This window comes from Dipodomys merriami, unplaced genomic scaffold, assembly GCF_024711535.1.
Source record: "Dipodomys merriami isolate MVZ:Mamm:240054 unplaced genomic scaffold, mDipMer1.0.p SCAF_177, whole genome shotgun sequence".
In the NCBI taxonomy this organism is placed as follows: Eukaryota; Metazoa; Chordata; class Mammalia; order Rodentia; family Heteromyidae; genus Dipodomys; species Dipodomys merriami.
In genome coordinates this window covers 2118431-2134306 of record NW_027203126.1, presented here as the reverse complement: position 1 = coordinate 2134306, position 15876 = coordinate 2118431, and the positions used below count along the sequence as shown (strand labels likewise).

The 15876-nt window shown below is 50.5% G+C and overlaps 1 protein-coding gene across 1 annotated transcript; it reads left to right on the top strand.

Moving 5' to 3' along the window:
* Window positions 1–1564: 1564 nt before the first annotated feature.
* On the top strand, window positions 1565–13480 carry LOC138829865 (heat shock protein beta-8). The gene is made up of 3 exons (XM_070026429.1): window positions 1565–2385; window positions 10278–10341; window positions 12281–13480. The coding sequence occupies exons 1-3, from the start codon at window positions 2019–2021 to the stop codon at window positions 12438–12440; spliced, it is 591 nt and encodes a 196-aa protein (XP_069882530.1). The 5' UTR covers window positions 1565–2018; the 3' UTR covers window positions 12441–13480.
* Window positions 13481–15876: the final 2396 nt, after the last annotated feature.

The following is a 15876-nucleotide window of genomic DNA, read 5'->3' as shown; positions in this document are numbered from 1 at the left end:
GACAAAGACAAAAGGATCAGAACGAACTAAATGAAGAATGGGTTTGCAGCCCTTCCAAGCTATTTCCTCATCTGCAAAAAGTGCCTTACGAGGTTGGAGTGTTCTGATTTAATATTGGTAAAGCACTTAGCGCAGGGCTCAATTCAGAGCAAGCATTATGCAATAATTCAAAGTAGGAAATACAAAAGCACAGACCTCCCCTGTGCCAAGCACTGCCTGGGACCAGAGTCCTGTGCTCCTAATGGCCCAGCCCCCAAGGAGGCCTCTTCCCTCAGGCTTATGACACAGATGGGAATGCAGCCTGGAGATGTCCAGGATTCACGTCATGGCTGATAAAGGTTCTTTGTTGTACCTTCATCAGGTTCCTGAACTTTCCCTGAGGCCTCTCCGTGCATCTTCTTAGGACATCCTGTTTTAAAAAAGAGTAGGTCAGTTTAGCAACGACCTAGCTACTTGGTCATCTTCCATATCTGATAGGTTACTCATCCTTCCCCCATCCTCCACCCCCAATCCTCCACCACCCCGACTCTTCACCCCCCACCCACTCCCAGCTCCTCTTATCTCCCTAGTTATTTTTCAGCAAGAATCCTCTTAAGTTGCTTAGCCAAAAATGTTTCTGTTTTCTTCTCAATTGGAACTTATGTAGTTTAGCTCTTAGTCACTTGATTTTTGTTGTTGTTGTTGTTGTTGTTATTGCTGGTCATGGGGCTTGAACTCCTGTCCTGGGGTCTGTCCCTGAGCTCTTTTGCTCAAGGCTAGCACTCTACCACTTTGAGCCACAGCACCACTTCCAGTTTTCTGGTGGTTAATGGGAGCTAAGAGTCCCACCGACTTTCCTGCCCAGGCTGGCTTTGAACTGAGGTCCTCAGATCTCAGCCTCCTGAGCAGCTAGGACAACAGACATGAGCTATGGGCACCTGGCTGGCCCCTTGCTTTTCTTCTATCCATTAACAATCCTCCCCAGTTCCCCCATCCAGCCTCCGGGTTATCATTTCCCATTTACCTACATGGTACTGGTGCTAAATCAACGCTTCTTCCCCTACCACAAATCCCAGTGGTCACTACGCCATCACCACAGCCACAATTTACCATTTGAATACTAATTATACTTCTGCATTTGTTTACCATTCTCAGAGGCTGGTGACGTTGTAAGCCTCCGAGAGTCGGGACTCCAAATTAAGGCCTCCAGACCCACTGAGCTCTGTGTCTTTTTCCTTACGTCTCTCCTCCCAGTGTCAGGGGAGGTAGGATACAACACAGCGGCCCCTGGGGAAGGTATTTCCAGAGGGTGACATGAGCCCTAGGCAAGGCAGAGGGTTATTAATAGCTGGGCTTTAGTGCCCAGCTTCGGGAGGATACTCCCCCCTCCCCCCTCCCGGGGAAGGGAGGCAGCCGAGGGGAGGAGCCAGCAGAGCAGCTGAGGGGGGAAGAGACTGTCCAGAGAGGCCAGGGCTGGACAAGCAGCAAGCCACAGCCCCGCCCACCCGCTGTCCACCCTCTGTCCGCCCCACCCCCCTGCCTGCCCAGCCCCAGAGCGCAGCTGCCCCTCTCAGCGGATTCTCCGGGGGCTGGTTCATCACCTTGGAATACTCCAGTGACAGGAGGCGTCCGCAAAACCCGCCTCCAGCCCCCAGCAGCAAATAAAAAGAAGGCTCCCAGCCCAGAAGCCAGGAGAAGTTTCTAGGCGCACGTCCCCCAGGGTTATTAAGCTCCTGGCTCCCCTGTAGGCCAACCTCAACGTCTCTGGCTGGACGCCTGGGCGTTCTGGAAGGAAGGTGGTGGCTTGCTGATCTCTGCTGAAGCCGTGTGAAGAGGAAGGGGGAGTCCTCTGGAAGGGGTCACCTTTAGGGGGTCCCTGCCACCCCCCCCAGCTTGGCGTGGACTGTGTGTGACCGTGGATGTTTCTGGCAGAAGAGCAGCACATTTCATCCGGAAGACTCAGCTCTGAAAGCCATCTCCACCTGTGACCTTGGGCAGGCAGCGAGCCTCGGTTTCCCCCTGTGAGCTCAGCAGTCATCATGGCCGATGGTCAGATCCCTTTCTCCTGCCACTACCCTAGCCGCCTGCGCCGAGACCCCTTCCGGGACTCGCCCCTGTCCTCCCGCCTGCTGGACGATGGCTTTGGCGTGGACCCCTTCCCCGACGACCTCACCGCCCCCTGGCCCGACTGGGCTCTGCCTCGGTTCTCCTCGGCCTGGCCCGGCACGCTGAGGTCAGGCATGGTGCCCCGGGGGCCCACGGCCACCGCTAGATTCGGGGTGCCCGCAGAAGGCAGGAGCCCCCCACCCTTCCCCGGGGAGCCGTGGAAAGTATGCGTGAACGTGCACAGCTTCAAGCCGGAGGAGCTGATGGTGAAGACGAAGGACGGCTACGTGGAAGTGTCTGGTGAGTGGAGGGATGGGAGGGAGGGGGGAGGGGGGGACAGGCGCGGACATGGGGGGAAGTGGGGGAGGGTAGGCCTCGGCCCTGGAGAGTCACCTGGACAAAGCTCCCTCAGAGGGGACGAGGTGACAGGCCCCCTGACACACAGGTGACTTCAGAACTCAAGAATGCAGCCCACAAAGTCATCTTCCATGGCAGAGCCCTCCTCTCCACCGGCCCTTGGGGGAGTCTGCGCTTGACACCAGAGGCTGGGGCTTGGGGTGCTGTGACCACCCCAGATGGGGTAACAAAATAGAAATAGAGAGGATTCCATAGGAAAACCCCAAAACAAAATGGGGGCAGGGGGCGGTTATACAGATTGAAAAGACAAAGAAGAAATCAACTTCATTACACTCTGGTGCCACAAGCCAGGTGGGGGAGGGCTGGGTTAGGACTGAGGGCCGCGGACCCTGCTCCTCAGACTCAGTCCCCAAGAACCCCCTCCCCTCACCCCGCAGAAGGAAACTGAGGCTGCGGAGCAGAGCGCTAACTCTCTGCTGGGCACAGGTAACACCTCCGCTTCTACAACAGTCCAGCGAGGTGGGTCCTGTTTAGCGCTCCCTTTTTTATGCCATGAGAGGAAACTGAGGCACAGGGCAGTGAAAATAACTTCCTGAAGGCTGCCAAGGTGTTCCCAAACCAAGGCTGTTTGAGAATGTGACGATCCGAAGAGAATTGATCTTTCTCTCTCATTCTCTGTTTGTCTGTCTGTCTCTCTCTCTCTGAGCCAAGGTTCTGAGTTCAATTTTTTTTTTTTTTTATTTCATCTCCAAACGAATCTCCTCCATCTCAAGCAGCAAGGGTGTCTGGCCCCATTTTACAGCCCAGGAGGCTCCCTTAGAAGGTCCAGGCGAGACTGGCCCAAGGTTGTCCCATGAGTCAGCAAGAAGACTTGAGTAGGGTTTAGGCCTGGGCCCAGAGCCTCGCAGTGAGGAGAGCTCCACCTCCCCAAGCCCCTCCCCGCCAGCCTCCAGCCCCCTACCTCCGGTGAAGCCCTTGCTTTTGCTTCCCCACCAATTAAGCCTCTATTACTGAGAGTGTGTTCCTAGCGGAGGCCAGGAAATCAGCCAGAAAATCAATAAAAGCCACGGTAAATAGTGTCTGGATAGATAATGCCAGCAGCCCCCGGGAGAGGGGGCGAGGGTCACAAAGTTGCTCTTGAAGAGGGAAGAACTTCAGGGCGGTGTTTATCATTCTGACACGGGGTGCAGTGTGTCTCGGAGACACCCGGAGGCCACGTGATGATCTGGGGCAGGGGGTGCTGATCAGGGGGTGCCCGAAATTGGCTGCGGAGCCCAGGCACAAGTTCCAAAGAAACCGGCTCGGCCACTCAGAAACAGGATGCAAACTGAGTTCACTTCTGTGTGTTTGTTGATGTGGAAATCCGGGATTCAAATGGCTGCACATTGTAGACTGTAAGGAGTGAGGATTGTTCATTGTTTTGGTGGTGGTGGTGTGTGTGTGTGTGTGTGTGGCACCCAGGGAGGTCGCAATTAATAATAGACAGCTGCTCCTTTTGAGACGCAGGTTCAAAGCCCAGCAGGGCTGTCCATTACCTGGATGTCTACGGACAAGTCTTCACAACGTTGAGCCTCAGTTTCCTTCATCTGTAAAATGAGAGTTGTAATTATCCCTAGTAATTATCCCTCCCAGCCGGCCTGTAGGATTAATCACAAGCCTACCTCCACGCTACCCTGGGGCAGTTTACTGTTTTTCCTACCTTTAATTATAGAGGCTCTCACATAGACTGTCCAGCCTGGATCACTTCTGTGAAGGGGTGCGTGTGTGTGTGTGTGTGTGTGTGTGTGTGTGTGCGTGCGTGCGTGCGTGTGTGTGTGTGTGTGTGTGTGTGTGTGTGTGTGTGTGTGTGTGTGTGTGTGTTCTGGGGTTTGAACCCAGGGCCTGCAGTTTGAAGTCAGGGCCTGGGTACTTTCCTTTAGCTTTTTTCACTCAAGGCTCATGCTCTACCACTTGAGCCGCAGCTCCACATCTGGATTTTTTTTTTTTTTTGCTGAAGATAAGATTTCTCTTGGGTTTGTCTGCCCAGACTGGCTTCAAAGCACGGTTCTCAGACCTCAGCTTCTGTAACTAAGATGCCAGGCCTGAGCCACCAGCACCTGGCTTATTTTATTCTGGCTGTTGTGGTTGTTATCACTATGATTGTTGTTTACTTAGCAATACAGAGCCTCTGTGTGTGCACCTGTGAAAATGGGTCTTTGAACTTAAACAGGATCAAAACACAATAACAAAACTCGTGAAGACTCTTAGAAACCAAGTAGTGACCCCAGCTCCAGATAGCACACCCCCAAATTTCTCAGAACACCCCCAAGAGCTTCCCTTTAGAGAAGAGGTTTCAAGAAGCCAGCCCACAAGAAAGCAACTGGCAAGGGAAGTCAAAGCCTGGCCCGGCGCCTCCTCCAAGCCTGCCCCCCCCCAGCCCCCGCATGGCACCCCACACCTGATCTGAACAGAAACCTCCTCCCACCAGCGTTTTGTGCCCAGCGGGTGTGAAATGCCCACCTGGGCTGGTAGCTTGGGTTCTCGTGGCATTTCCCTACGCGTGCCAGGAAGTCTCTTAACACCAGCACCACCCATTTACACCTAAGGAAACAGAGGCCCAGAGATACCTGTTATCTGCTCCGCTCTTGCAGTCGCAGAGTCTTGGATGACTGAATCCACTTCTGATGGTTTGGTCCTGGCTAACGCTCACTCCCTGCAGGGCCTCGGCTTTCTGGTTGGGAGAGGAGGACCAGGTACCTAGGTGGTAAACGATACTCCCCACGGTGTGGTTAAGATACCTGAGCCATGGATTGAGAGGAGTCCAGAGTTTTGGAAGATTCCAGATGACACAAAATCTCCAGCAGGCCCTCCCCCCCAAAAGCTGCAGGAGTTATCAGAGCCTTTGATTTCTCAGTGCAGTTTAGGAACCAAGCAAGCCCTATCTTATCTGACCACATGAGGAGAAGATTTCCACCCTGGCCCGCGATGATCTCCGGCCCCACCCCCACCCTCACCCTGCAACTACCAGCCAAGAAATTGTTCCCTCTCTGAGGGCTGGCAGCCAGACCCTGGCTTCAGTTGGGACTGAAAAGCCCTGAGGCATGATTCCTGCTCCTCCTCCTTAATCCCAGGGCCTCTGCTGGCCCCAGAAATACCACTTTCCTTCTCTGCCGGGGCCCTGAGCTACAATACCTGCTTCCGGTACAGACTTGTCTCTAAGCCACGGAGGAATTCAGGTGCAGACATGGCCCCAGAGCTTCCAAGGGGATCTCTGTTTGCAAATCATGATTGCTTCCCCCCTACCATTTTTGTTCTAGTAAGTAGTTGTACAAAGAGGTCTCAATTCCATGTTAGGTGATGAGTACAAGGCTTCATGAGCCATGTTAGTTTTGTTTTTTTAAAACCCTTTCTTTACATAGACGTCAGAGCACATTATTGTGTTTTAAATTGATATGTGTTAAATTGAATAGTAAATAGTAAAAGATTTCATCTGTGTGTGTGTGTGTGTGTGTGTGTGTGTGTGTGTGTGTGGTGTGTGTGTGTATGTGTGTGTGTGTGTATCAGTTTTGGGGCTTGAACTCAGGGCCTGGGAGCTGTTCCTGAGCGTTTTTGCTCAAGGATGGTGCTCTACCACTTGAACTACAGCTCTATTTCTGGCTTGGTTTTCTGGTTCATTGGAGAGAAGAGTCTCAGACTTTCCTGCCTGGGCTGGCTTTGAATTGTGATCCTCAGATTTCAGCCTCCTGAGTAGCTAGGATGACAGGTATGAGCCACCGGCTCCAGGCAGATTTCATGGTCACATTTCTATACATGCATAAAATTTGCTTGGATCATATTCACCCTCTCTATAATCTTTGTTATACTTTTTTCCTTCTCTCTTTACAAAATAAAATGCAGGCTGTGAAGCTAATAAGAAAGGCAGAATCACTGGTCCTGGAGCAGGGACTGCTAGCTTCTTGGGGCAGGGCTGGTATTTCTCCAAACATCAAAGTAAACCACAAGTGTCTGTATCCATCTGCACGCAGCAATTTACTCTTTACAGGGTGGACAGGTGACTCACGCTTATTGCACCACCCGCTTGGCATCCACTAAGGCCAAGGAAGAACCGACTGAGGTTCAGAAGAGGGAGGAGATGTGTCAGAAAATGTCAGAGCAGGGCTGCCTGTCCAAACCTTATTTGTGTCTGAATCTTCCAAACTGTGTGACGTTGGGCATGCTAATCAACCTCTCTGATTTCATTTTCCCCATCCACAATCCAGTTCATTCTAAACTCTTAGTGGAAGTCAAGCAATGGATCTTTAGAGCAATAGCAGGCACCAAAAATTCAGAAGCTCCTTGATTTGTTTGGGGTGGGGTTATTATCCCTTACCTGCCCCCCCAAAAAAATCATAAAAGAGGAAGTGGCCATGTAGCTCAAGTGGTAGAGTGCTAGCCTTGAGCTGAAGAGCTGAGGGACAGTGCTCAGGCCTAGAGTTCAAGCCCCATGACCGACAAAAAAAAAAAAATCATAAAAGAAAAACACTCCAAGTCCAAAATATATTCAGTACTTCTGGCAATCGTGTGTGTGTGTGTGTGTGTGTGTGTGTGTGTGTGTGTGTGTGTGTGTGTGTGTGTGTGTATGTGTGTGTGTGTGTGCGTGCGCGCGTGTGTGCGCGCGCCCTGGCACAAAGTCTCTCTGTTTAAATAATAGGGTGCATATTTCATGTAATGTATAGGGTACTGTCCTGGATGTATACACTTGAAAAATAGAAGCATTACAAATCCAGGAGTAAATTTGTTATAATAGTCTCTCTTTCTCCTCACCCTCCATTATGAGTTTCGCAGAAGAGCTGAGTCAGAGGCCCGGCCTGTCCCTGGGTCAGGAGGCCTCTAGGCCTAGGCCTTGGGGAGGGGACTAGAGAACACAGTGCCCTCTAGGCCACGAGCCTGTATTAGAGCCAAGGAGTTGATGTCCCAGAGTTGGCAGAAAAACCTCTCAGAGTGACAGCACATTCACAGAAGAACATGTCCCAGCTGCCAGAAGCTTCAGCTTAGAAATGAATTCCTGTCAATACAGCAGGGTCCTCCCTGCCAGGAATGTGGGGGGGCGGCTTTCCCCCTCCCTGCAGTGGAGGGGTAAACAGAGGCAGGCTTTCCTGAAGGTCCTTAGGAAGGGATCAAGGCTCAGAGATCCTAACATGGGGCTTAGTGATGCATGCTTATAATCCCAACTATTCAGCCAGCAGGGACGCAGGAGTTTCCAGGTCAATCCAGGCAAAGGGAGCAAAACCCTGTCTCAAAAACAAAATAAATACAAAAGGGCCAGGGCTTAGCTCATGTAGTAGAGCACTTCCTGAGCATGTGTGAGGAGGTCCTGGGTTCAATCTCCAGTGCTGGTGGAAAAAAAAAAAAAGGAAAAGAAAGGAAAGGAAGAATAATTGAGTGGATGGGTGGATAAATGCATGGATGTATAAATGCATGGATGGATGGATAATTGGGTAGGCTGATGGATAAGTGGATGGCAGGGTAGATGGCTAAATGGATGGATGGATGGATGGATGGATGGATAATGGGGTGGATGGATGGCTAAATGGATGGATGGATAATTGGGTGGGCTGATGGATAAATGGATGGCAGGATAGATGGCTAAATGGATGGATGGATGGATGGATGGATGGATGGATGGATGGATGGATGAGTGTGGGAGGGAGGGAGGGAGAGAGGGAAGAAGGGTAGGAGGAAGGAAAGGAGACCCACAGTCTGTATAGTGAGGGCCTTCTCAGTGTTAGAAATCCAGTCAGTTCTCCCCAAAGTAGCAGGCTGGCTAAATGCACTACAATATCCATCTTCCTGCGATGGATGGTAACATAGCCACTAAAATCATGTTGTCAACAAAGAGTTGGCAATCTGCAAAAATAATTATGATGCATCAGCAAGAGAGAAGAACATGTCTGAAGCCTAATTCGTAGCATGATCCCATTTGATAAGGTTTTGTAGTGTGCGTGTATACTATATAACATGTATGCTTGCAGCTCTTTTGTTGTTGCTCTTGTTGCCAGTACTTGGATTTGAACTCAGAGTCCCATGCTTGTTTTGCTGATGTTGTACCGTTGGAGCCACACCTCCAGCCTGCCTGTTTTTGGCTGGTTATTTTGGAGATGGGTCTGTGAAGGACTGTTCATCCTGCCAGGCTTTGAACCTCCATCCTCCAGATCTCAGACTCCTAAGTAGCTAGGATTGTAGTCCTGAGCCAACAGTGCCGGGGTTAAGGTGTGTGCCACTGCCCCTGCTCATGGATGTGTTTCTGAGAAACATTGAACAAAATGTCTGTAACACTTTTTTTTAATGTTATTTGTGGCTTTCCCAGGGGAGCGGGGCTGTAGGTGATTCTGATTTTTTTTTTTGTAAACTTATTTTCAACATTTGCTAACATACATATGCATGGGTTTTGCAATCAGAGAAAGTTACTAAGGGAATAATTAATAATTTTAAAAAGTAATTACGAATGCAATCACCTATAAACTGTCAGCTTAAAAAAAATATCAGGACTGCAAAAAGATTGTCGCATGTCACGCGGTTATTTCTGGATTTCAAAGCTCCTCTGAAGGACCAAAGCTTCCCCCTGTAAAAGTGGGACGCCCTGACTGTGGAATGCAGGGGGAGGGAGGGGGAGACACTTCACAGGGGAGCGTGAAAAATGATCGGCCTTAGCAGGCACTAATCCTGTTTGTTTAAAAAGAAATTGGAGCCCTTTCTTTAAAAAAAAAAAAAAAAAGCAGCCAGTGGTTCAAGCCTATACTCACAGCTACTTAGGAGGCAAAATCCAGAGAATGACGGTTTCAGACCAGCCCACGAAAATCTTAGCCAAACCTTCATCTAAATAAATGGGATCCCCAGGTGCCAGTGGCTACTCAGGTGGCTGAGACCTGAGGATCACGGTTCAAAGCCAACCCCAGGCAGGAAATTCTGTGAGACTCTTATCTCCAGTGAACCATTCAAATACTGGAAGGGACTCTGTGGCTCAAAGTGGTAGAGCACTAGCCTTAAGCTCAAAGAGCTGAGGGACAGTGCCCAGGCCCAGAGTTCAGGCCCCACAACCACAACCACAAAAACAAAGGTGGGCATTGTCCAGTCAAAGCCCAGTACCACCAAAAGACACAAAGGAAGAAGACATGGATAAGAAAGAGCTGCCAGTGTGGAGCCAGGCGCCGGTATCTCACGCCTCTTCCTTAGGAGGCTGAGATCTGAGGATCACTGTTTGAAGCCAGACTGGGTAGAAAAGTCCATGAGACTCATATCTCCCATTAAACCACCAGAAAATCAGGAGTGGAGCTGTGGCTCAAGGTGGTAGAGTGCTAGCCTTGAGCATAAATTGGTTCAGGGATAGTGCTCAGGCCCTGAGTTCAAGCCCCAGGACCAGTAAAAAAAGGAAGGAAGGGAGGAAGGAAAAAAAAAGGAAGGGAAGGAAAAGGAAAAAGGAAAGGAAGGGAAGCCAGCCCATTTGGACCCTGACTTTGCTGTGATTTCATCGTTTTCCTCCCTGTGTGTTGGGTTGGGGGACTTTTACCCACCTCTCCTGGGAGCTTCCTGGCTGCTCAGGGGAGAAGGGATAGTGGAACATGTAACTATTCACATTTAACCCTCAGCCAGCAAACCACAGTGCAAGCCTCTTTCCTGCCTCTCCCTTTAATTGAGCCTCACAGGTAGCCCAAAGGTGGGCTTACGGGTCCACATGGCAGGCCGGGCCTGAGGCCCAGGTGCTGGGCATCTAGACCACCCCAGAGCCACAGAGCTAAGGGCAGGGCCAGGATCGGAGTCAGATGGACACCCGAGGGATAAACCTGTGACACTCAGCACATGACGCGTCTCTCTTCCAGGCAAACACGAGGAGAAACAGCACGAAGGCGGCATTGTTTCCAAGAACTTCACCAAGAAAATCCAGTGAGTGAATGCACAGGGCGGATCTCAGGGAGGGGAATCTCTGGGGGTGAGGGCCCTGGGGCATAAATCCAGGGAGAAAATGCCGTAGAAAACCGGCAATAGGAGCCCCCCAGGAGAACACAAAGCAAGCCTCCCTTAAGTGCCAGCCAGATGGGTATTAACACTCTCCTCCTCCTCCTCCTCATTATTATTATTATTATTATTATTATTATTATTATTATTATTATTATTATTATTATTTTGCTAGTCCTGAGGCTTGAACTCAGAGCCCAGGTGCTGTCCCTGAGCTTTTTTGGGTCAAGGCTAGCTCTTTACTACTTGAGCCGCAGCTCCACTTCCAGCTTTTGGGTGGTTGATTGGAGGTAAGAGTCTCACGGACTTTCTTGCCTGGGCTGGCTTTGAACTGTGATCCTCAGATCTCAGCCTCCTGGGTAGCTAGGATAACAGGCGTGAGCCACCGGTACCCGGGCGTGGGACAGCTTTTGGAGTATGGATATTTTGTGATTCAATAATGAAAATACCACAGCAAAGCCAGGGATTTTTCACCCCTTTCCCTAGCATGATGAAGGTTCAGAGAGACTAGCTCACCCGCCCATGCTGTGAGAGTTACAGTCAGGATTTGAATACAGGCCTGACCACCTGCCATGCCCAAGCTCTGCCTTGCGGTGCCAGGCCCCCACTGGAAGGCACTTGGGCCTTGAAGCTGGGTCAGCCTGCCACCAGCAGCTTGAGGGAGGCCAACCCTCTCTGATCCTTGCTTCCACAGTCTGCCTCTAAAAGAGGCTACAAGACCCTCACAGTAGGCTCACTAACTGTGACTCCAGACCCAGGATTACAATTCTGGCTCCCATCTGTCAGGTGCTAGCTGTGTGACTTTGGGCAAAGCAGTTGCCCTCTCTGAACTTCATTTTCTTCTATAGTCCATCAGAGACAGCAATAGTACCTACCCCGCCTCATGTTGATGAGCAAGCAGATGGTGGCTCATAGGTTTCATGATCTTTTTCTATCTTTTCTTCATCAATGCACCACAGTGATACCACTACAATTGTGTTCTCACAATTATAAATTTGTTGAAGTGGGGTTTATTATACATCTCTCTCATATATATATATATATATATATATGTGAGTATGTGTGAAAATGTATACATATCTACATATAGACAGACATACATATATGGAAGTAACATGTATTAGATATATCATATATGTGATATATTTCACCCCATCACCCTCCCATGCTGCCCCCCTGCAAACACCCCCCCTTTTACTGTCATGTCATGATAATTATTATTGACGATGATGGTGATAATGTCAAGACCCCACATTTGAGCAAAAGCATTCACTATGGCTCCATTATGATGATCTGAAGTTTCAGCCCTTTTCCTGCAAACAGCCTTGTTTCATTCTTCTTTGTGGCTGCATAAAGCTCTGACTGTAGATGGGCCACATTTTCTTGGTCCATTGTTCAACACCAAGGCTGACTCCATAACTTGACTACTTCAAATAACTGGTCTACCTCGGGGCGGGGGTGGGGTGGTGGGGGGTGATCTCAGTCTGGACCCAGACACTCCAGCCATGGCTCCATTTTAAGTGGGGAACTGTTGTGCAAGCAGCCTTTTGCCAGTTTCCAGCGTGGATTCGCATTCCAGCTCAGGCTAAAGCTCCCAATGCAATACGAGTTGAATATTATTATCTCCCCGCTCCCCACCACCCCAAACGAGAAAACAGCTCAGGGCAATGGCACGACCCTCCAAGATCACACAGCTGGGAGGAGCCGGAGCCAGGGGTTCGAACCCAGCGTGGTACGCCACCGCCACCCCCCACCAGATCTGTACCACTGGCAAACACTCGTCACAAATGAACAGCCGTGTTCACGAACAGCTATGGCCAGCAGGAGGGAGGAGTCTCATCTGACACCTCTCTCTCTCTCTCTGCAGGCTCCCTGCTGAGGTGGATCCTGTGACCGTCTTTGCCTCGCTTTCCCCAGAGGGCCTGCTGATCATCGAGGCCCCCCAGATCCCCCCTTACTCGCCGTTCGGAGAGACCAGCTTCAACAACCAGCTTCCTCAAGACAGCGCTGAAGTCCCCTGCACCTAAGAGGCCAGCCTCGGCCTGTCCTGCTCCTCCCCCTCGCCCCAGGGCTTCTCTGCCTCCAGACTGCATTACTTTAGCTGCACTCAGATCTCCTGCCACAGACACCAACGCCAGGGACCTCCAGGGGCAAGGGGAGAATGAATGACCACAGAGTCCCCGGCTGGCGTAGTACTAGATTTCTCCATCAGAGGGCGCAATCGGAAGGCCATGCTTGGTTGCTGGTTAGGTCAAAGTAACTGGGAGTTTGGGTGGTTGGTTTTTGTTTGTTGTTTTTTAAATTTTATTATTTTGTTTTGTTTTGTGCTTATCCCCCCCCCCGCCTTTCTTTACCTTTTCTATCAGTTTGACACTACTGCAGAGTGTGTAGTTACAAACAGATGAGAACTCAGCATTTCACCTTGCCTCTTGCCTTGCTGCTAATGTAAAGGAATGCTCTCCCTCTCCTCTCCCCCTCCCTCCTTTGCTCCCCTCCCCACCCCTCCCGGGGACCTCCCTAGTACTGGATTCCTGCACCAGGCTCTCATTCCTGCAGGGTTTGGCTAATGGAGCCCATTGGCCAACCTCATGGTGTTTGTTGATATACCTTTGGCCTACAAAGGGTTCTAGATCCATCTCTACCTGGGAACCATCCCCCAACCACGTAAAAGCAAATAGTGCCTTCTGTCCTCTTGCCCCATGTTCATAGCATGCTCCTGGCTCCCAAATTGGCACTCCCCCAAGGATTCTGGGAGCCCCTCAGTTAATAGCTAATTCTCTGGCTAGGATCCCCACTTTCTTTTGTCCCCTATGTACGTCAGGATTTTTTTCTTTTTTTAAAACAGAGGGGGCTGTCTCCATACAGCTCTACCAGGAACCAATCAAAGGCCAGACAGCCTGGTAGACAGGCTAGTGATATTGTATGGGTAGGAAGTGTGTATGTGTGTGTGCGTGTGTGTGTATGTGTGTGTGTGTGTGTCATTGTTGTTTGACTTGTGCTGTTGTTTAGGAGAAAGGAACAATGAATAGGAATTATGATCACAAAAATAAAGGAGCTCATGTTCTTAGCTTCCTGTGTTGCCTTTCATGAGTGCATTTATTTGTGTATTTGTCTTTGTGTCGGGACTGGAGCTTGAACTCAGGGCCTCACTTCTCGCTGGGCTCTTTTGCTCAAGGTGAGCACTCTACCACTTGAGCCACAGCTCCCTGTCCCAAATTTTGGTGAATAAATGGAGATAAGAGGAGAGATCCACAGGCTTTTTCTCCCTGGCTGGCTTTGAACTGTGATCTTCAGAACTCAACTTTCTGAGGAGGTAGGACTACAGGCGTGAGCCACAGGGTTCACCCAGCTCTGGGCTTTCTTTAATGAGAAATTTGCTGTGTTCACCTCGATACACTGCCTTATTCAGGAGCCAGTGTTTGGTGGCTTCAGATCCTAATGCTTCATGGATATCTAATAGCTATTTGGTCTAGCTTCACAAGACATGTAGAGTTGTATGTTCAGGTGTAGATGTTGGAATATTTCCATTTGTTTCCTCTGCCCCCTTAAGAAATGATATCATCATAGTCTACATCATCTACCATGACATGGTTGCAATATGGCTGCAGCTGCTCCAGCCATCCCACCCTCAGCTGACAATGTATAAGAAGAGAAGGCAGGAATTAAAAAATGAAGAAACAAACCAGTATTCTCATCTGGCTTCTTTTGTCAGTGAGCAAAAACATTTTCTAGAAGCTCCCAATGGACATCCTCTTCAATGAAGGACATTAAATGTAACCGGGTCACATGTCCACCCAGAGATCAAACCCTAGCCAGAGGGAAGAGGGTGGCCACAGTTAGACTCAGATTGGTTTGTCCTGTGAGGCTAGGCACAGTGGCCTTGAATGAAGCAAGGATCTGTTAGGAAGGAGAACAAGAACATAATGGCCCCGAGTCCCCCACTCCCAGTATAAGATCTATGGCTCAGCTCCATGTGGGTTCAAGGGCTCTAGAGATGTCCACAGCACTGTTTCTTTCCATCAGATGTGGCCCCACAGTGTCACACGTGTCACGCTTAATTCCCAATCTCTCCCCCCTCCCCACTTCCCTGAGCTAAGTGGCAGAGCAAGAATTCAGTGTTTTGATTGGCTGGGCTTGTGTCACATGTCCCATCCCTACAGCCAATCCTATTCAAGTGGGCCTGAGCTCTTCAGGTCATGGTGAGCGCTCTACTACTTGAGCCACAGCACCACTTCCCATTTTCTGTTGGTTCACTGGAGATAAGAGACTCACGGATTTTCCTGCCCGGGCTGGCTTTGAACCATGATCCTCAGATCTCAGCCTTCTGAGTAGCTAGGATGACAGGCGTAAGCCACCAGCATCCAGCTCAGATTTTCTTTTCTATGGAGTCCAGTCCTGTCCTTTATGGGAAAGGGGCAGTACTGGAAGCAAGACTTAGCAAATGAATGAATTGCATGAATGAGGATTGTGGGTCACCCCAGAAAGTTATACCCAAGGTTAAAACACACACACACACACACACACACACACACACACACACACACACACACACACACACACGCTCAATCTCCAGGAGCCAACTCATTTTATAGTTCTGAGACATTCAGGCCAAAGGCATAAGACTTGGCCTCAAAATCGATGACATGACTTCTGCTGGTGTGTCTAAAGAGATGACAGAGGAAGGTTGCTACAGAGCCCTCCCTTCGGTGCTATGGGAACAGGAGATACCCCGGATATCCTTGTGTCCCTCTCCTGGACGCAGCTTCCAGAGGGTTGATCCACCGTGCACCCCCGTGTCCCACAGCCGCCAGCCAGCTGCCATCCGTGATGAATGGAGATGACTTGCTTTGACCTTGAAGGGAGGAAACAAATGAATGTGGGTCGACATCAATTCCGGGAATCAGTGGCTGCATCTCCTCCTCCTCCGGCCCCTCCCTCGCTATGCATCCAATAGGAAAATCAATACTGTCCCTCCCGTGAGCCCACACTTGGAGCTGGCCGGATGTGTGCTGACTAGGGGACCTTCCCACCTTGTGTTCTGGGCCCCAGGGGACTGTGGGAAGGTGTGGTGGGCTCCAGGCCTCCTGGGAGGGTCTGCCTGGCCGCTGCTGAGGGCCCGCCCAGACCCCTGTCCCCAGTGAGCCGGATGACCCCGCACACAGACGCCCGCGTCAGTGACATCCCCCGTGTAAGCTGCCGTGGGGCGTCCCATGGCTCCCGAGGCCGAAGAGAAGACCCAGCACGCAGACGGACATGCCTGTCTCCAGAGATGATAGAAATGGAGGGCAGGGGAGACTCCAAACCCAGATTCTTCCAATGCAGGACCAGAGCGGAGCTGCTAGCCAGCACAGAGGCAGGTGGGTGGCAAGAAGGAGGGAGAGTGAGCAGCAGAGGAGAAAGACATGGGGATCCAGTGACCCTGAACCGTCCCTTAGCTCAGTATCCTCATTTGCAACCTAGGAA